At 45.2% G+C, this 21,759-nt stretch overlaps 2 protein-coding genes across 7 annotated transcripts in view; both read right to left on the bottom strand.

The window, feature by feature from the left end:
* Nucleotides 1-2,312: 2,312 nt before the first annotated feature.
* On the bottom strand, nt 2,313-8,472 carry LOC135369343 (uncharacterized). 2 transcript variants are annotated; one of them, XM_064602937.1, is made up of 7 exons: nt 8,024-8,472; nt 5,976-6,053; nt 5,675-5,749; nt 5,129-5,282; nt 4,801-5,068; nt 4,376-4,546; nt 2,313-4,110 (listed from the first exon to the last, which is right to left on the bottom strand). In XM_064602937.1, exons 1-4 carry the CDS (start codon nt 8,339-8,341, stop codon nt 5,136-5,138), a joined length of 618 nt encoding a protein of 205 aa, XP_064459007.1. In that variant the 5' UTR covers nt 8,342-8,472; the 3' UTR covers nt 2,313-4,110; nt 4,376-4,546; nt 4,801-5,068; nt 5,129-5,135. The 2 variants fall into 2 exon arrangements, 1 of the variants encoding a protein (XP_064459007.1); XR_010415085.1 differs by lacking the exon at nt 5,675-5,749.
* Nucleotides 8,473-13,025: 4,553 nt separating this feature from the next.
* Nucleotides 13,026-21,759, bottom strand: part of LOC135368168 (phosphatidylserine lipase ABHD16A-like) — a 37,468-nt gene continuing 28,734 nt past the window's right edge. For 2 of the 5 annotated variants that reach the window (XM_064601288.1, XM_064601289.1), the window contains exons 20-21: nt 20,075-20,189; nt 13,026-15,359 (exon numbers count right to left, since the gene is read on the bottom strand). In XM_064601288.1, coding sequence (XP_064457358.1) covers nt 15,235-15,359; nt 20,075-20,189 — 240 coding nt within the window. In that variant the 3' untranslated portion in view covers nt 13,026-15,234. The remainder of the gene's footprint in view (nt 15,360-20,074; nt 20,190-21,759) is intronic. The other 3 variants (XM_064601290.1, XM_064601291.1, XM_064601292.1) reach the window with 3 other exon arrangements.

Raw genomic sequence — 21,759 nt, 5'->3', positions numbered from 1 at the left:
CATCTTCTTGGACGAGAAGAAGCAGCAGCAGAATTCCTGGCAGCCGCTCAGCACGGACCCTCAGTTAGACATCATCATAGCCCTGGCCGATCTCTCTTGTGGCTAATGGCCATTTTCCGTGGGAAGAAGAAGACCTGTTCTGTCCAGCTAGCTCTACACAATTAATTGCAACACGTTAAGTACAAGTCCGCAAATATATTCTCTAGATACTGAGGACGCCGTGCGTCGAAATGACAAACTGCAGAGTTGCCATAGACGAGGATGTGTAACCAAAATGATCAAGGTTTTTCACTTTCTTACGAGGTAAGTCCACCTGAGCTCTATACGTTATTCGCATTTTAACGTCAGTGACAACAACACGTTTCATTTTGCAGGCATGCCCTTCCTAAAGATTATCCTCCGGTGGCTGAGCCTCGCGGCCACGGTGTTTTTCGCCAGTCTGGCGATCACCGAGGACGACCTGGTCCTCGCAGCAGTATACACCATCTGTTGCATTGCCTCTCTACTGATTTTCGCTCTTGGAGACGACGAAGTAAGAAGCGCTTGTTGGAAGGAAGACACTGAGGAAAACATGATACCTCAGCTCACTGTCGACCACTCTGCATCGGCACAAACGCCATCAGGGTGGTTGGACGAAACCACCACAACTTTAACTATTGAGTGATGTGGTGGTGAGGTTTGTACATAGCTTTTTTCTTTTGTACGTAGCATCCGACGACGCCAAGGGCTGTCGCGACTTTGCCGACCTCATCTCCTCGCACGCACTCCCTACGAACGTCTTGCAGCACGACTGCTGCCGAGCTTCCCGTGTTAGCTCTTGCGGCCTCCATCTTGGACACCTGGATTGATCTGTCCGCCCATAGTACGCTGTCGACCGTCTTACGTGTCATCGCCTGGTGTGAAAGGTTCGGTCGTAACGCCAGGCACAGCTGCCCGTCTTTCTCGGGACCCCTCACCTCTGAGGGGCTTCTCAACCGCAAACACCGATTCACAACCCTCTTGATACTCAGCATGCACCAACGCCTGATGCATGGAGGCGTACAAGACACTATTGTCGAGATCCGACAAAGCTATTGGGTGCTACTTTGTCGGCAAACAACGGAACACGTTCTACAGTCTTGTTTAACTTGTCGCAAGAATCAACATGTCTTGACGGCCGCAATGGCTCCTTTACCCCGGGAGCGAATCACTCCTCCAGAACCTTTCACCATAGTGGGCCTCGATTTCGCCGGACTTCTGTTCGTGACCAGTACGCAGTCTCCAAAAGCCTACATCCTGCTAGTCACATGCGCCGTCACCGGAGCCACTTGGAACCAGGGATTTCCCTACACCCCCCCCAGGGGGGTGTACACCCCCTCTGCATTTTTGCAACACCCCCCCTGAAATTTCTCAGGTGACCCCACCCGGCTCGGCCACCAACACGTTCTGGTAGAGAGTCCGGTGCAGCGAACTACATCCTGTACTGTCAAACTTGGGCTGTAGGACCACAGTCATGCAGATGATCGTACCATGAATTTGTACAATCTGTGCGCTAGGTATTCATTGAGCTTCGTGAGACAAGGTGCTAGTCCTTGTTCGTCGTGTGATTATGCATCTTAATGTTGAAATGCCGTTCATAATGAATCTGTATATTCTAATGTACTGCGTTCTAACGTAGTAACATGTACAAATAAAACGGGAAAGCTCTGCAGAGATGTCATCATTGTTCCACGATTCTTTCCGTGTTTAAAATTCCTTAAGTGCAACCTTCACCAAGCATACCCCCCCCCCCCCCCTTGAAAGCTCACCGACTACGTCCTAATGTCGCCAGGACACCTCTGCTTCTCTGTAAAATGGGCGTTCATCTCCACTCGCCCAAGTGCCCCTCTTGCGCTGATGAAGCTGATATTTAACATCTTCTCCTCGACTGGTCCCAGATTCGACACTCCTTGAGCCACGCCCAGACGACGGCAACTCGAGCTGCAGTGCACAGACATTTCTCTGGCCACTCTGCTCGGCCCATTGCGGCATCCCATACGGTGGTCTGTGACCAATGCAGTTTTGGCTTTGTTGAGTGATACACGTCTCTGGAACGGCCTGTGAACACAAGTCTTGCCATCTCATTCCTCAGTGCCCCAGTCTCACCCTCGACGGATTAACGTTCTTTTTCATTTTTTCACAAGTCATCTTTGCCTTTAATCTATGGCCTCCTTGTTTCACTGGTTGTTATACTTTATCCTTTATTTCAAGATTCTTTTTTTGTGTTTTTACGTATTGTATTTTTATTTTTTCTTTGCAGAATAGCACACAGACGTCCTGTTTGGCTGATTTTTCCTCCCATTTTTTTCTTTTGTTCTGCGCGCTGCGGCGTGAGCGCGCGTATATTAGCTGTCTCGTTGGTGGTAGCTCTCTGCTGTTTCGCTGGCTTGTTAGCTGTCACATCTGCTGCATTCTGCCTTTGTCGACCGCTTCATCAGTTGCACCATAAAAGGCAAAAATATTCATCGATGGCCATCAAGAGGCAAGTCTTGCTGCATTTACCAACAACAAACAATGCAGAAAGAAAGAGGTAACATTTCTTCGAGTTTGAGGAACACACAATAGAAGTGAACAACACATCTTGATTTGTGCAATAAGTGTTCACCTGACTTCAGCAACACAAAAATTCTTGTCAAATGTAGAGATGATCTCCCTTGTATCGTCTTCGAATCCACAAACAGTGCCACATCCCCACGTGTTGTTAGCCAGCCTTCCAATGTCATTGCCCCCGGACGTGTTGACTTCATAAGTACCACTTAGTTCACACACAGTTTTCTAGTTTGTTTATTGGACCTTTCTCTTGTTTTATTATTTGGATTATAGACTATATATTTTTCTACTTTAAACTTTATCAATGACCAGTGATGGCCAGTAGTTAACTAACAGTAGCAATAAACAACGACTACATGTAGTTAAACTACTATTTAAACTACCTGATTGTAGTTAAAAAGTAGTAACCAACTACTTCCAGAAATGTAGTGTGCAACTACTAGTTAAACTGCTATTTCGAGTAGTTAACTACAGTAGTTAGGTTACTGCAGGCGCCAACTACTTCAGATTTTGCCGCAAGTTTTACTGCAGGATTGTGCTTCCGACTTTTACCTTGAGCTACTGGTTTGATGAGAACGGAGGTGCGGAGCAATTGTGCCGTGCATGTGTACTAAATCTTCTTTTATTACTGCTTATGATTCATATTTAGGTGTTCAAGTACACTATAGAGTGGGATTGTTGTTGTTGGGCAAAGTTAAGTAGTTAGAGACGTAGTTAAAATACATTGCAGTAGTTAAAAAGTAGTTCGAACTACTAGTTAAACTACTCCATTGCGAAGTAGTCAGCAGTTATAATTAAACTACTCTAGAAGTAGTTAGTGGCCATCACTGTTAATGACTACTTACTACTTCAGCCCCAACTCACAGAATTCTCTACAATGGGGCAGTGAACTAACGGTGAGCTGAGGCTGACTTTTTCCATCCAGGAAAAAAGTCAAGAAGTAATTCACGAAAAAGCCAAATGTACACTTTGGCTTTCTCGTGAATTACTTGTTGAGTTATGGACGAGCTTCCATGCTGTCACCGTACGATACTGTAGTACACATTGCATGCCTTTGACAGAGTACGAAGAAAAACGTTAAAAGTAGGAATAGTAAAAGCATTGCACCGTGTAGGATACGTGGATGGAAGTATCACAAACGTGCATCTGTGCATTGACTGCAACGACATGGTTCGAGACAGTGTTGCCCGGCTTCTATCAGCACTCTTTTATCTATCGAGGGCTGGCTGTTTGTCGGACATGGCTGTTTGTCGGACATGGCAGTGCTCGTCAGGAGTATTTGTGGCCCATGCATCAGCGAATCTGGGCCATCTATTGCACAGCTCTACCACTTCGCCTAGGAACTTGTGAACATAATCTGAAAACACAAAAATGCAGCCCTGCTTGGAGAGTGACATAGGCTCGCGTATTTTGCTTGTGCACAGTTTACTTCCTGAACGTAGGTTCCTCCTTGATGGGCAGTGCTTCAACCAGTAACGCAATTCCCCATCATTAGTGAAGGCATGAACCCTCTTGATGAAATGCAGGTCAGCGAGATGCGTCCTACAAGGGGAATTCAATGTGAATGGCAGTTATACTTATTCCCAATACACACACGTGCTGAATACATGTGACGGGTGGGCAGTAATAATCGCTCTCTGTATTACAATATAAATGTAGAATGTTTACGAGGAACTATTATTATGGTAAGTACTACGTCGTTTTTGAGGTACCGTAATACATATGAGTGATCAAGAATGAACAAGACGACTCTGGCACAATTTGTGCACTGTACTTATTGACAGTATCATGCTCCAATCTTACACACCTGCACTCAATGGTTTTTGTGCCACATCCAACAGACTTCGGAGCAAACCTAACGAGAAGGCCGTGGAATGCTTCAAGGCTTGACGTCTGCACGTCCGGGAAAAGGTTTGAGATATCCTTCAGGAGGTGTTTTGCCAGTGTGGAACTTGCCAGCCTCTTCTGGGGCTGTGATCTTTGAAAAGGAATGCGGCATTACAGCTACCATACAAGGGAATAAAAGTAGTGCATATACAATAATTCTATACTATAATTACTATAATATAACCAATAACTAATATAATATAATATAATGATAATAACTATAATATAACTAATATAACTATAATAGGAGGCTTCTTGAGGATGCCTATATTTGAAAGAAGGAAAAACAAAAGGTACGGATCCCACTGTAGGTAATGCAGACGTGTGGCCACTTCTGTTGCTTACCTACAGCAGTTACCTTTGGCGACATGAAAAAAACGTCGAACTGACGTTTAACTTCTGGATGTGAAGTGCGCGTGCATTTTCGCACACTGGGATGTCGATCGGTTGTTAGGGACTGGACGGTAACATTGAAGTAATCCAGTTCATCCAGGCCATGTCGCAGTGCTTCGAGCTCCATTTGGTTACTTCATTCCACTCCATTAGACTGCAGACGTAGATGCCACTTCATTAGACTGCCTCAGTGACGTAGCGTTACGATCCACTCGTGTGCCTAGATGTTTGAAACTCTGTCAGCTATATCTTGCCATTATGGTGCCACGTTATTGCATACCAGCTGTTCAAGTGTGTGCAAGTGTTGTTTGGGTCCACTTTGACTCCTTCGGTGGACAGTACTGCGTGCCTTTTTCTTGAGTAGGAGATTCGCCCGTGAGCTGGCAGCATCTGCAGTTCACACACCGCAGAACGCTTTGAGGTGTCCCGTACAGCTTCATGGAACAGCATTTATGAGATATGAACCAACACAGTACACATACATATGCATATGGTGCACCGTATACGCCTTCGTGATTTTGTATTTGCTGCATGTACTGGTATGGTAAAGATCATGTACCACTTGCACCTTACATTCTGTACAGATGTTCACATGACTAGAAATAACCATCAATACTGAAGGGACTAAAAATTAGGGAAGTACAGTCAAACTCCTTTATAGCGAACACCTTTTTAACGAAAATACCACTACAGCAAATTTTTTTTGCGGTCCCGCTGAAGTCTATAGGTCCAATAATGGACATCCTTTTTAACGAAAATTCCTTTACTGCGAATTTTTTTTTGCTGTCCCCTGAGCTTCGTTGTAAAGGAGTTTGACTGTACTTACAGGGAGAGACGCAAGCACAGGAAAAGATACTGCGCCAGGTGCATGGCTTCTTTCTTCATTTCCAGATGAATCGTCCTGTGGCAACGTTGCAAGAAAATACCATTATGCTACCACAAACGAAGGTTATGAGAGATGGAATGGTTCTCATATGGTACACACCCTTGCGATTTTATAATATTTGCCACATCTACAAGTATCGTAAAGATCATGCAACCACTTGTAACTTACATGCTGTGACTGTCTAGAAGCACAGAAATAATAATAAAATAATGCAGGACCTTCGAATTGTGGAAGTACTTACAAGGGGAGACGTGACCGCAGGGGAACTGGATACTGCGCCAGATACACAACTGTGCTCTTCATTTCCAAAATGGGGTGCCTGTGGGAGTGTTGCGGACAATAGTGTTACTGTATTGCCACAGTAGGCATATATCTCCATCTTGCAATATACGAAAAGGAATGTTGACATTCATGGCTAATACCTCTGTCAGACGGGCACACATACGGCCTTAACGGTCATGCCCATAAATGCCAGACGGTCAGCAATAAGGCCTTCGCGATAAAACTGAGGTAGAAGGCCAACGGCGTTCCCGCAAGACAGTTTACGGCATCCCATCGAAACTGCCCAAGCCTCGTTACCAAGCACACCATAAACGGAATTTAGCACATTTAATTCAATTCGAAATAAAATGCTTTTTGTTGTCATCTTTTTTTTGTGCGTGTTTTTCTAGCGTTTCCGCACTTTGCTTCGCTTTTTATGCCACCTGTACAAGTGTTACGTTTGTAGACACACCCTCGAACCACTGCACGTAGCATCGCACCGTGTCGTCAGCATCCAAAAAGTCAGACGCCACTCAAAAAAATATCCAAAGCACTTAAAAGCAAATATAGTTTGCTGTTGTATTTCGAAAATACCAACAAAACGTTGTTTTCGTGTACTTTCTGTAACAAAAAGCGTGATTTCGCTACATTACCTTCAACGTTCACAGACTTGCTTATCGACGTGGACATCATCGACAAAATGCCTTCACGGACACCGTCTGGCAGCTCCCCAGAGCTTAAGGCCGTATGTAATTTACAGCCATTCATTAATGCCGTAACTTTAAGGGCTGTATATGTGCCCGTCTGACAGAGGTTTTACTGAGCCTGTACATGAGGTGTCACCATCATCATTTTGGAAGTCGCGTCGTTCAGGGAACAGTGGCTGTGTTTGAGGGAAATTATTCAAATGCATAATGTTCAAGTTTGTGAAGCAGGGCTCTATACATATACTAATTATACACCTAACATTATCACTGCTGCCTCGCGCAACGTATGCTGTACAGCGCGAAGCAGACCTAACTTGAACGAGCCTCAGACCCGCGGAGCAGGAAGAGAGCCACCCTAGCGGCGCGTACGAACAATAAAGGGAAAGAGCGTTTAAAATGTCTCAGTTGTGCTGCAAGGTTGTCCGCCCTGCCATGAGCTGCTAGCTCGGCATCGCGACGTTCGTTTGTTACGGCGATTATGTAGAGGTGTATGCTGGCCAATATCGCAAGGATGCAATGGTAATGCAATAATGCAATGCCGAGTCAACAGCTCATGGCAAGACGGACACACCCGTAGCACAAGTGGGACCACTGAGTGGGACAGCCTTTCATTTCGCCTAAGTGCCGCTAGGGTGGCTCTCGTCCCGCTCCCCAGGTCGGAGGCGCGTGCAAGCTAGCTGCGCAACGAGTTGTACAGGGTGTGTGCAGAAAAACATGACCCGCATTTTTACATGTAACTCGTTGTCTACTTAGCCAAGGAACTTCCGGTGGCGCACGACGGCGTATTTATGCGTCCGAAAGCTACAAAAAAATCCTGGAAGCCATACTCAGTGTAAAAAAATAAACAGAGCGCGAAAACATGGGCTTCCATGCATTAGAATAGGGCGGTCATGACAGTGCATTGTAGTGTATTTCCGTCTCATGAGAGTTATGTGCAGGCACCGCTAGGGGTACTACCGATGAGCATCCATGTGGGATGTGGGACATCGTTTCGATTTATGCACCGATAGCTCCCCTAGCGGTACTTGAACACAACTCTCCTACGTGCACCATGTTGCCCTTCCACATACACCCTGTTGTCCACCATGTTGCCCTATTCTGATGCACGGAAGCCGACGTTTTCGTTGTTCCGTTTATTTTTTAAGCTGGGTATGGCTTCCACAATTTTTCTACAGATTTCGCACGCATAAATGCGCCATCGTGCGCCACCGGAAGTTCGTTAGTTAGGTAGGCAACAAGCTATGTGCCTAAATGCGGGTCATGTTTTTCTGCACACACCCTGTACATGCTTGTACATGCAAGCAGTAAATAACACGCGAACCTTGTTTTCTTGCTGAGCTGCGTGCTGACCGCTTGTCGGCAAGTTCAACGACGGCGTCACTCCGGGTTTCAGCCTTGCAAGGAATTTCCCAACTCCGGAGGTTTCAGCGAGTGACATGTTCAGTTCGTAGTCGTCGGGTCGAAAGTGCAAGCTGCAGACTGTGATTTCGATGTCCGGCAGGACGTCACTTCGCCCTATCAATCTTAGCCATGCGGTTCGCGCGGGCTCTTTCTTCGGGACCTTGTGCCGTCGAGTTTTCGGTGGATGTCGCCCACCGCCGCTGTTGACGCAGCCGCGAACAGCGCAAGGCGCTGGCATCACACCAGATTGCAATGGATTGCAAAGTATAGCGCCTAGCAGCTAGAATATACACCCTCAGTTGCGTCACGTGCGTTCGGGGTTCGGATCGACTCGACTCCGAATGACCGAGACCGATTGATTACCACAAAAACAATCGCACACGCATTAGTGGCTATAGCGATGCGGCGATCCAGTCGCTCGGACTGATACTTGAAGCACAACCGTAAATCTTTTTCATGTGCAGACAAATATGAAATAAATTAAGCAATCGCTTAAAAGAGACGCGTAGAATAATCTGCTAGCAACATTTGCTTTCTGCTATCGACAGCATGCATATTCCTGCCGTTTGTATTCAATGCCGTCATCCTGGCTGTGGGTCAAGCGCGGTAATAAAACAATCCACCAGACACTCTCCGTTCACTGTACCTAATACAATAAGGAAGTAGCAGGAGGCAATATTTCTTCGAAGCGACGTGCAACAACATCAATACCCAATCAAGGAACAGCTAGAGGTAGCAGACGACGTTTCCCTAAACAAATCAGCGGAGGGCACCGCGATGACGTCAGACCGCCTTGGACGGCTGGTTTCGTGCTTCGCCAGTGTTGCGCACGGTGGCACTTTGCGGCGAAATTTAAAATTAAATTCTACGATATATAATAATTTGCCGAATGAATCAATTCACATGGTGCATTTCACCCGATTGATTAACTGCATGGTATTGAAAATAACTAGTGACTTGGGAGGTTTCTGTAATCCTTTAAACTAACTTGTTACTTTAGTTACCTTTTTCAGAAAAGAAAGTTGAATCAATAAATGTAACCCTCAAAACCTTAATTTTTGCATTTCTATGTGGACATAGCATGCATATAACCGCATTATATACAGCTAATTTCCCGCCAGCTGAAACTGTACGGTGGGATTTACTCTAGGTCATCATGGCTGCATATGAGATGACAAAATTTATGGAATTTCTGGAACGGCTTGGCATTCGTAGTCTCGACAAAGTGACGAGCAAGGCAGCAGATGCGTGGAAAATATTTCAGTACCAGAGTGACTCAGCTACATTTTGCAATTCCTTTAACAGAAAGCAGTAACTAGTTCTTTAGAAGTTACTCTTCTAGGAAAGTAAAGTAGTTGCAGTAACCAGTTACTGCAAAAAGTAACTAGCAGTTAAAAGATACTTGTAACTTACCACCCAAGACGGCACTAAAGAGTACCCGTGTGACTGGGGAAAATACTCTAGGGGATCTGTTATGACACAAGGGATACCTGAAAGTGGAGTAGAATATGCTGCGACTGTTTGTGCCTGGAGAGAGAAGGTGCTGTGATATGGAAAACCATGTGACAAAGTGTCTTTCCACTCATAGGGTAGCAATAAGGGGGCACAGTAGACCAGCATGGGTCCGCAAAAAGAAACCTTGAAGTGTTCCCACCTTACTTTGGAGGGACCAAGGAGGTCACTCCACAGGCAATAGGGGAGAGAGGAAAACTGGGAAGCTACACAGGCACAGAAGCATATCCCAGACAACCATCAACGTCCCGAGGACATCCATGTTTTGTCATAACGTCCAGATCCATGATGGATGTCCAGGTGACATTCCATGGATATCCAAAAATATCCATAAATTTCCTAGATTCATCCAGGGGTGACGTGGCAAGGGGGACGTCCCCTGGATGTCCTGTAGATATATATTTTGGACGTGTCCTGAAATTGACAACGAGGCTAACAGTTTTATGTTATGTGTGCTAACAGTTAACAGTGGTGCATTCTGGTCACAGCTAATATTAACTACATGCCTGAAATTACATAATGTAACATTTTGTTGCCCATATTAGCAGCTATGTTCAGCTTGGATTGGCGTCGTGCGAGAAATATTACTCCAGCTTCATTTATTCAATACCTCCATAAATGAATGTGCATATAACTGCGACAGTATCAAATCGGAATACACGTTAGGTTCGCTGGAATCAAAGAGCAAGAAATGTTGCCTGCTGTCCACTGCTGAGCGTCGTCTGCTATACTAACTGCACCGCCGCGACCGAGGCAGAAAGCGCCATGGATATCGACAATAGCGCCGACATTCATCATCATCATCCGCTCGCCTGTGCCGGCGTGCTTTCTCCAGTAGCTCTTTCCGTTGTGCTGTTCCAAGTTTGAAGGTGGGCTTACTAAATGTGCAGGAAGTTGCCGTGATGCCGAAAGTTAAGGGTAAAAGGTGTGTGTACATGAAGGCACTATACGGGCTGAAAAAAAAGGCTCCATGCGATTTCGGCTGACGCCCTGAATACGCTACGCGAGCAACACAAGTGTCGTGCGTCTTGTTCACGGGATCAAGATCAAGACCTTTGTGTACATGGTGATTGAAAGTGATGAGAATTGTGTTCTCAGCAGTCCCTCCAGTCGCCAAGGAGATTGAGGAAACTTATTCGTCGACGTCAGAGAGTGCTGAACAACAACTTGATTGTGAGATGATGAATGGCGTCCGAACAGTTTGCTGTTCAACAGTTTAAAACACAAAGTACTCAATGTGATTTCCAAGGCAGAAGAGAATCGAGCCCGGCTGTACATGGTACGTTCACGCCAAATGTAAATGAAAAACCGCATATTTTGACTTCTTTGAGGAAGTGGGCCGTTGAGTGTATAGCAACATGCTTTACATTAAGCATATGCTATCAGTGCCATATCAACCCAAATGATATCGTTCTCGCTCGTGACTTGGTGGGAACGGGAGGCGTACGCCTTTTTTGTACCACTTATCAATTGCATAATTGATACAAAAAAAGGTCACGCCTCCGGTTTTCAACAAAATCAGGGGCGGGAACGCTGTCATTCGGGATTAGCAGGCTATGAGGTAAAGTTCGTTTTTAAGTGTGCTGGTAACAATCTTGTGTCAGATTTACTTCAGTCTCCTCAAGACAAATTATTGTTGATGTAATATTGTAATCATGTTTTGAGCCGATATTCTGTGAATAGTGGATTGAAATTTTTGACAAAATTCAGTTGGAGCCTGTCTAGGCAAGGGAGGGTGCTATCAAGCGAAGTTTGTACCGTAAAAGTTGATTTGAAAAATTCTTTTGTTACACTCTAAAGACAGAACTTCGCCACATAACACGCTCTGCGCCAACCATGGCCACGAACGATAGGGCTAGCCTCTAATTCCAAGAGAGAGGAGGGCGTACGCCTTTTTGTGTCAATTATCATATATCCAAATTGACACAAAAAGGCGTACGTACCGCTCTGTCCTCGAATCAGAAGCTACAACCCTATCAGCAATGGTTGGCGCACAGCGTGCTACGCGGGGAAGAGATGTTTTTCGAGAGCGGAAGGGAGTATGTCTACCGAGACGTGGCAAACATAAAATGAAACTCAACAGTGTCCACCCTGTGTTCCTTTCTACTGTGCTTTTTTGTGTGAAATTTTTTATTTGGAGTATTGTTACACGTACCAATAAAAGAGAGAATGCTATCTTGGGCTGTAGAGTTTTAGAGAAGCAAATGACGTAGGGTACCGTCATGGGGTGGTGATTTTCCTACACTCTTAGAAATGAACTTCACCGCATAGCACGCTACTAGCCAACCATAATCTCGAACGATATCGTTATCTGCCCTGATTTGTTGAAAACGGGAAGCGTACGCCTTTTCTGTGACAATTATGAACATCATAAGTGTCACAAAAAAGGCGTACGCCTCCCATTTTCAACAAATCAGGGCAGATAACGATATCATGTGAGAATATGGCTGGCTAGGAGCGTGCTATGCGGCGAAGATCCTTTTTAAGAGTGTATATCTGTAAATGTGTTCTTATATGCTCACATAATTTCAACTTCTTTTTTGTTTAGCGAGCTGTGATAAACAAGCTACAGTTCATTCTGCACTATGTTACAGTTACTTCGTTGAAGTGTTCCTTATGATTACAATCTCTAAGAACTTTATTTATTTCTTCGTGTTAGCACAAGCTGGGATATTTTTTCACTTCCATGAAGTTTATAGAAGTATGTCACAAGGCTATAGTGGCATTCCTAGGAATGTGATGTCATGTGTTTGCTGAATAAATTTGACTACATTCGTTAAAGACTTTTGGTGTGTCTTGTACTACCAGTTATATTGCGAAACATATATTGCAGACATTACAACATTATACACAGAAACATGATTGTCTGGGAGTATTCCGATCGGCAGTTGTGCATTGTTTCAGGATAAGCGAGGTCGTGTATATAAGAAGTGTAATACTAGAGCATACTTCCTCGAATAACCTAGGTGTAGTTCAGTGGAGCCAGCACGTAATTCGGCAACATACATAGGTTGATAGTCACTGTAAATCACATTTGTGAGGGTGGGCTAGGATGACCGTACAACATCCTTGAAGCGTCAGTAAGGACATCCACTGGACTGACCTGGGACATCTATGGATGCAACTTTGGCAGTAAATTTGACGTCCACGAGACGTCATAGGGATTTCTGTGGACATCCCTAGGATGTCCAGATGTCCCAGAACGAACGTCCACAGGATGTTCCTGGAACGTTGGTGGTTGTCTGGGATAAAGCGTTTAGCCTTGTTCTACCATTTGAGTCCCGCATATCACACCAATACTGGATACGCCAGGTAAACGTTGCGGCAGCAGCACAGTCTTGTTCTGCCTCAAACCCAGTAGCCGCAAAATGGTTCTCAACTGTAGAAGGATACTTGTCACCATGAAGAACTCCAAAGAAACTTCCTTTATTACAGGTAGTACAATACTGATGTTCAGCATTCTTCGTGTTATACAGAATATTGCAAATTCTGATGTTTTTATGCCACAGAGTTTCATTTGTGCATTCACTGATGCAGAAAACTGTAGTGGCCTTAACAAAAGTGTGCCTTCACCAGGCATATTATCAAGCACCAGGAGCATACATACTACGAAGGGCAATTGAGGGCATAGTAACGATGAACGGACCGACAAACACTTTCAGATTTTCAACAATACATAATAGAGCCCTACGAAACCAACACCACCTAGACTGAGAAAGCCTGCTTATTCATCGATGTGACGTAACAATTAAGAGTCAGCAAATCAGGACTGTGTTTTCAATGGAGGCAGCCAATCACAAACGTGCCTTCAGCAGCTGAGTATATGAAGACTAACCACCGTCGTCTGCGACTTGTGATTGATCGTCCCTGTGGACTAAATCAGAAAACTTGGAAATAAAGCGCAAAATTGTCTCGATCCTTCTCAAAAGCGATTTTCTGGAACGTGTCTTGCGCTTTTTCTGTAAATATTTAGGTCTGCAGGTTCCAGATGAGCTGGAGTCATTTGAGAGTTCTCGGATTAGCAGAACGGTGAATAGCAGTAGCAGACGTATTCTGACTCTTAATGTCCACGTAGCGAAGGAGGGAGGGAGAGGAGGCAACGAGCAAGCTTTCTGTATCTAGGCGGCGTTGGCATCACCCACAGGTATTAATCCCCACTACTAGGTACACGGTTCTAGGTGAAGTCAAGTTTTCTCGTCTGGTTGTGGTCCACAGCATGTTGTGAATGCAGTTAAGATGGTACAGACGCAGAAAAGAGTCTGAGCATGGCCAGTAAACACAGAAAAAAAAAAAAATGGCGACACAGACAAGAGGCTGAAACCGGCGAAAAGGACAACTAATTCCGAGGGTTTGAGCTCTCGTCCACGTTCTCCTCCTCCAGTGTTTACTTCCCATGCTCAGGCTGACGTCTTCATGTGAATGCAGTGCTTGTGAATCTTTCGCTCGGCACACACCAAAGGAAAAATCCAGCCAGGCCTTCGTTTCCACATTTTGTATCTCGTACAGGAAAATGCATTGAGGGTGGAGCAGTGAGGCTACCACCTTCTAACTGTTTATGCTAAAGTACTGCATCTCTCTTTCGTGCGTTCCACCAGACGACAGCTATCGTGATCTATCCACATTACGTAAATTACAACTTATTCGTACACACACACTTGGAAAGCTGCAGCACAAGTGTTTGACCGAAACTGTGACACGTAAAAAGGGTTGCGACATTCACCAGGAGTTATGGTACACTGAATGAGATGGGATGGTTGCTTGCATCACATCAATGTAGGTCAGCTGTCCAAGTTTTACGGCAGAGGGTTAATCGTTTCGCAGAAAGCTGGGTCTGTGAACATTGAAGACACTGCTGCTGCTGCTGAGACATGACAGCGGTGCCAGCCCCTTGCATGCACACAAAAGTTTTCATCCATGCAGGGCTGCAATCATCAGTGTTAGTAGTGACCATATACAGTCTAGTACGAGTCAATCAAAATTAAGTACAGTGTAATACCAAAATAAAAGAGGTACCAGTTGAATATGAACTTAAAACACAGAGGTCAATACTAGTGATGAAAGTGAGCTCCCATATATCATCATGAAACAAAATGCTAGACAAAGTTAGTAGCATACCACCCAACCTTGCAAAACTCGGGCAAGAGTGCATGCAAGCCATACGTTGAATTCTGATGCCTTGTGCATGCTGCAATGTCCTGCTTATAGCCGTGATGGGGTCCACCTTACATCTGCTGCAATAATACGACCACGTATGACTTAGAAGGAAAGAGACACGTGAAGCAGCAAACACTAACTTTGTTAGGGCTTTTATTAGAGAATGCACTGGCAAGCAATAAACGAGACACTCCCTAACAGTGGCATCAGAGGAAACATCATGCATGCGCTGATGCTATGTACTGACACAAAAATAATGCAATTCATCCTGTACTTGCTGCGCAACAACGTTTCGGACCTTCACCTGCGGAGAAAGTGTGTACAACCGTCGGCGTTAAGGTGCACAAAAATTGTTGTGTCGGTGGACATGAAACATGTATGTATTGTCAGTATGTATTTGATGTTGCATTAAAAGTTTTTTTTTTTTTTTGTATTTCATCGTGCATTATATTGCATTATCTTACATTATAGAAAAATTCCTGCCCGATTAGTCACAATTAACTCGTCGCAAAAGCTGGGTGATGTCATAGATCCTAGTAGGCCCCCTATGATCAGTTCCGTCTCCATCATTTCACTGAGCGCTGCCAGTTCTGCCAAAACAAGATGCAACATGCTAAGTACACAGCCCTGTCGGCAACCTCGGCTTACTAACTCCCCCCCACCTCCACCGTCCATCGCGGAGAATGCCTCCAATTAAGATCACAACAACAAGAGACATCAGAGACGGTTCTATTTGCTATGCTCACAATATGCGTAAGAAACCCTTCAAGATGACAACCCACTTGGAACACTCTGACACCTCGAGCTGACAAGCATTTAATACTGCTTACCTTATCCACATACTTCAAACACATAATGTATGCTATATGGTACAATAATTTTAGAAAGCAAACAGATTTGCTGGGCCTTGGTCTAATTGTGAGGCCTTTTGCAGAGTGCAGACAGAGGAGGTACTCTACAACTTTGGAATCCAGGCTTTTATGCAGAACTGAGAATGTTGCTCTCCAAAACTCGGCGCACAACATGGATAACATCTTGTCACGTAACCCCTCTCCACCAAATGGAGAGAACATGCTCAGACATGAAATGAGACAGAGGGGGGAAAAAAATTGCTTGGTCTGCCCCCGCCGTTACATTTCTTGAAGATAACTATATTCTACTCCGCTTAGGTAACTCTGTACATCATTAAGTAGTTTTTCACTCGCTCCAGTTTTGTCACCTACCTGGTTCAGCCTTAGAGGGACACTTAAATTGCAAAACTTCTGGCAAGACAGAGGTGTGTCTTTTGTCTTTTGGTTTGTCTACTTTGCTGCGCTATGCCAGCCGTACAGAAAAATTTCTCCCAACGGAATGAAAGTTGCTGTCACTATGACACCAACACAAAGGGAACTTCATTCATCGCTTGTGTCGTTCGTGATTTACGAGCGAAAGAAACCGCAATTTACGCTCATCCCCTCCTTAAAGGATGCTCTCCACGAGGAATCCGGAATTACAAAGTTTGGATATCAAATGGACACCCACGAATGGATTCCACCATTGATGGATATCCCATGGTCCCCCCCCCAAATTTCGGGACAAATATTCAGGGGTCTTTCAAGGACCCTTTCAGACTCGGCGGTTGTTTTACAAGGGACATGGAGCTCACTCTATGGCCGAGGGGTTCAACATTTCACGAAAATATTTATAAGCTACAGGTATCACACAAGGAAGTAATATGGGGGCTGCACAATAGAAACACGATTTAAACACGATTAAATGTGACAGTAAAGACAACTGGATAGAAAGGAAGGTGTATCAATACAACACAAAAATCCAATTATATAAATTCATTTTCTAATGTTTCTGACCGTTTCAAAGCAAAATATTCCGATTACATGTAGTATTTCAGGCGCCCACTATATTCTGATCACACCTACGATTCACTGCGTTTGTCATGCCTGGACACCACCTTTAAGAAGGCAAACAATGTAGTGATGCAGGCTGTCATTGGTGTCCTCGAACGATCACGGGGAATTGAGGAGGCTAATCAGAAACCTATCCCAATTATCACGCTTCTTGAGAAGGAGAGGGAAAGCACATGATTCTTTTGCTGATAAATCACACGTGATGCAACGCATGAGACCCGTTCTATTTGTGTTGGGTATCTTTGTTGCGTAATGGCACCTTCCATTCTGCGAGGAGAAATTTTCGCACTTCAGTGCCCCTTTAATCATGTATGTTGTAATTCACGTGTAGTGATTTGGGAGCCAAACGGGTAAGCCTTTCAGCCAGAAATTCGAGTGGGTCACTAGATGCAAGGTGTCTACATCCACGAAAAAGAGACACTTCCAGAGGGGGATACTGTCAGTGAGGGAGGGGAGGGGGGGCTTAATGACGTGCTTGTCTAACAGGTGGCGGGAAATTCAAAAAGACGGGTGTGTGACATATTGGCGTGAGACATACAATGCTGTGCCCCACCCCACATTAGCTAGTTAAACGTGCAAGCAGTTAAAGGGACTATGAAACGATTTTTTTCTTCGTTTCGTTCGAAAGAAGACATTTTCCTGAGTCTAGAACCGAAATTTTACTTTCGTCGCGCGAGCGGACTTCTCGGGAGCGAATTTAAACGGAGCGGCGAAGGGAGGACAGCTGGCGCCGCGCCGTGGGGAGCTGCCGAGCGGAGACACAACGGGCAACTTGACGCGACCACGGCCGGCTCAGCAACACGTCATCGTGACGTGTTGCCGAGCCGAGGAATCCCGCCAGGAGCATGCGCCGTAAGATCCCGCGTATGCGTTCATCGGGAGTGGAAATCTCCATCACAGCAGCTTTCGCGCGATCGGCAGATTTCGGCAGTTGCGGCAGCCACAGCGCGAGCTCGCGGCATTACTTGCCATTGTGCAACACCGGTGACGTAACGGGGAACCGAAGTGCGGTCCGTACAGTTACACCATCGACAGGGAAATATGCGCGGGAGAGGAGGAACGCGGAAGAGACATTTCCAGCGAGCGCTCCTCGCAGAGTGGAGCGATTTCGTCCGGAAAAATTTGTGGCATATTCGTTTCTCTGCGGGAAGAACAGTTTCCATCGAAAAAAAGTATGGGGGTTCGGGAAATTTCATAGTGCCTTTAAGCCCCCTGGGCTGTTATTGCGGGTGGTATGCTAGGCCACTGCCTCTGAAGGTGCACACTGCAGTAGTGTGGGCCGTCAATCTCAATATGTGGTGTCTCACCTTATCGAGTATGGGTCAGTGGGTGTGGGTAGTGGCTGGTGTGTGATAGGAACATGTGTTGTCGCAACCATACTAGATTATAATTAAGGCCTGACTTTTTAGTGTTAAACCCGTGTCCGCCCGATATTTATCCCCCCGAACGAAATCTGCAAAATTTGGGTTTAACCCGAATCTACCCGAAAACATCCAGGTCGCGTGGCACACTCATAAGCGTGCTTTAAAATAAAGTTTGATTACATTGCTAAACATTAGTTCCATGTTAAGACAAATTTTTATTAAACAAAAAAAATCACCCGAATGCACCCGAATTCCTGATGACAGAATATGCCGTAACGGGATTTAACCCGAATACATCCGAATTTTCAAATGAAAAATATCACCCGATATTCACCTCCCGAATTTGGCCAAAAATAAAACCCGAAAAAGTCAGGCCCTAATTATAATGACCATGTCATAATCGGCAACCCCTATGTGGAGCCCGTCCGCATGATCCGCTAGGGGGCGCTACTCATCGGCCGACGATTGGACAACGGAAATTTTGACTTTTGAACGCGCAGAAGCGGACGTACGGCTACCGTAGCAGACGGCAGCAATATCTATCTCCTATGAAAACGCATAGAATGATGATGATGATAATCAACTTTAGAAAGAAGCATCTCCCATGGGGCAGCCACCGCTTGTGTACAAATATACTAAGGTAAGTTGGAAGTATACAAAGTACTGCAGAAATTGAGTAAGCAATGGCCGGGCCGACGAGTGGCGCCACCTCTAGCTCCTACATGCGGTGCTGGGAAGGGGTGCCCATGACATGGTTGTTATAATCTAGTTACTAGGTTAAGTAAGTTGTAGTTTAAGTAAGTCGGGTGTGCCTTGCCCTACGATTCTTTTTTCCTATGGTTAGGAAGTAAGGATTCCTCTGTGACTCCACACTCAGAGCAGCACAAAGTTGTGGCGCAGTTCACAAAGACTATAGCCATTCAATGCAGCCTGGACTATGGACCTTGCCAAGTATAACGGGACACAGCATTTGTTGAGAAAAGCGCTGTCGCATGCAAGTGCAAGTTTTAAGCCTTGCCTGTACAAGCCGTACAAGCCATACATGCACGGTGTGTTTTGAAGAAGAAGAAGAAAGAAAGACAAGCTGCTCTATGTCTTTGTTTCTGTGTAAAACCTTCAGTGACTGAGCAAGTTTCTGGTGGCAAGCACTACAGGTCTATTGCAACACAAATTTCTGAACTGGTGCAGCACAATTCACCTGCTTCGGTACTTTGCTGGCAGAAATTACTGACGATGGTTTCAACCCCAGGATCGCATGACTGTACAACAAATAGATGTTCTACTGTTCGAAATAAGTTGAGTATTTCTACATTTAGCTGAGAAAACTGTACAGGTACGTTGCACCCCTTACGTTTGCAAATACACGTGACAACGCCCTTCACATGCAACACGCAACTGCTGGCACGCTCATACCATCTCCAATTTCAATCGGACATCAAACGGCAACAGAAAAAAAAATACAAGAAATGAGCTAACCTATCTGCAGCACTGTCGTATGTAATCGCAGCTGAAAATGCCTAGCGTCCAGTATTAAGCTCTTTCACACAACCCACACTTTTTTTCTTTCCTTACTAAACATATACCCCCCCCCCCCCCCCAATCCCTTTTGTCTAGCAAAACACAACTGCACAAAAGTTATGCTCAGTTAGAAAAGAGACTGATTTCCACAACTGTTGCATGTGAGAATTCCCAAGTGCAGTAAACTTTTCTTCACATCACAGTCAGCTCACACGCTACATATTCCGCGCAGCAACATGCGGAACCGTATGTCAGAAGAGTCCTTTGATTGTACAACTTCCACTGGATAGTCCCGGTACATAAGCACTCTCACGTGCGAGCCTTGCACGACGCATCAACAAAGGGTTGCTTTTGTGAAACTCGGTTAAACAAAACAGATTCATGGCGTAAACTTTTGCCAAACAACGTATATGAACTCCGTCTCTAACCCGACTTAAGAACGGGAACCGTCGCCACTCTACGGACGACTGTCATCACCAGTACACATTTCAGCAGAGACACGATAAAAGCCTTCCGCACCTCCTCCCCCATTGTTGCCCTCGGTCAGGGTGGAAGCATTCCACGGAAGTTGAAAGAGACTGGGCGGGAGCGGTGTGCAGTGCGTCGAGTTGAAGTCGATCATGTGCTTGCGTGCCTGCAGGGGACGAAACATGAGCTGAATGAACCCACATTAAAGCAGCGTGAACAATGGTCTCCCAAGGTGGTAACTCGTATATTTGCCACACAGGCGGCACTAAGCGCAGTTAGTGGCAGAGCTGTATATTAAAAGGGAGTCTGGCCACTGGGAGGAGTCACAAAAAGAGGCGCGACCTGTCAATCACAGCTCCGGTCCTCTGATTGGTTTGCTTTTTACCAAGGGGGTCGCCATGGCACCTTACTGCCACCCAAAATGGCAACGAAAACGAACACAGCGAAGTGGGGATTTCGCGACAAAAAATTTTCACAGACTACTCTGATTTTACGCTGCAAATGTACATCCTCATATACGTTTCTCGGAAACCAGTTTCAACTTATGCTCATCCGCCGACATCTAACTGAAAATAATACGTTTTGTGGCCGGTGTTTGGCCTAGTGAACACGGCGCTCATAATGAAATCATAACCAAAACGGCAGTGTGCTGTACAATCTTATATTTAATTGCTGGATTTCATAGATATAAACATTCTTGCCTTTTATATTCCAACTATTCATGTAGATATGTTTAAAAATCATACCGGCAACAGAATGTGTCCCAGCAGGTGGTTCTGCCGGCAGCAGTACAACAACGGAAGCAGACGACAATTCCCGACGTGCCTTACGCTCCCTAGGTGGCGTTCATCAAATATGCACCAAAACTCCACTAGTTTTCCAGATTGTGAGAGGTATCCATTTCAATCCCATCCAATCCACTTGCAACCCAAAATGGCGCTGCCCACATTGGATACAGGGACAAATAGTGAGGATAGGTTTATTGATAGCACCCCATATTTCAAGACTTCATTGATCAGAAAGCTGAAAAAGTGGGTGGAGCTTCAGGTATAGGCATGACCCATTAATGGCCAGACTCCCTTTTAATATACGGCTCTGGTTAACGGAACCGTGGTTCGCCGCAGTCGACCAAACAATGTTACGTCACTAACCGCGGTTATGGGAAACCAAGCTTGGCAACTTCAGTTTCGCGATTCCGATTTCAAGACGTCAATACGTGTGCAATGACGTTTCTCGCAATACTCAAGCGCGTACTGTGTATTTAATGATTGTTAAGCTATTAAAAAGTTTAATAATCATTAAAACGGCCATTGTGCCCTTTTCTTTTCATGATGTACAGTGCAATCAAAATTAGACCTGGCGCTTGTATCACAATCACGTGGTCACTGCTAACATGTCGCAAACAGCCGTGTGGCGACAACAACAAACCGTGGTTCACGGTAACTACGCTTTGGTCGGGTAACGGCGCTTAAGCGTAATCGCTGTTAAGACTTGCCTTGTTACAACGGGTATCACTTGAACACCAAACTACCTTTCTCAAAACAGAGTCGCCAATCAATAATTCGAATAAAAAGTTCGGACTCTCCAATTTTGCGGATGAGACTGCTGGCACTGACAAGCACCCCATAGAAACAACGTACTTCCGTGCCGAATAATTTGGACCGATCTTCAAAATATGTGCCGAATTATTTGTACTCAACCCCCAACATTTTTAGGATTTACAGTCTACAGGGAGC

The sequence above is a fragment of the Ornithodoros turicata genome, chromosome 9, assembly GCF_037126465.1.
Source record: "Ornithodoros turicata isolate Travis chromosome 9, ASM3712646v1, whole genome shotgun sequence".
Taxonomy (NCBI): Eukaryota; Metazoa; Arthropoda; class Arachnida; order Ixodida; family Argasidae; genus Ornithodoros; species Ornithodoros turicata.
Note: the sequence above shows the minus strand (reverse complement) of the source record. Positions and strands in the feature narration are given on the sequence as shown.

What these genes read in the sequence shown, in the direction of transcription:
- LOC135369343 (XM_064602937.1), bottom strand. Translation starts at nt 8,341, where the DNA reads ATGCCAGCGCCTTGCGCTGTTCGCGGCTGCGTCAACAGCGGCGGTGGG. An exon ending in CAGCTCAGCAAGAAAACAAG is followed by an intron (nt 6,054 to 8,023) that starts GTTCGCGTGTTA and finishes ACACTCCCACAG; the next exon opens with GCACCCCATTTTGGAAATGA. An exon ending in CTGTGCTTGCGTCTCTCCCT is followed by an intron (nt 5,283 to 5,674) that starts GTAAGTACAGTC and finishes TGTTCCATGAAG; the next exon opens with CTGTACGGGACACCTCAAAG.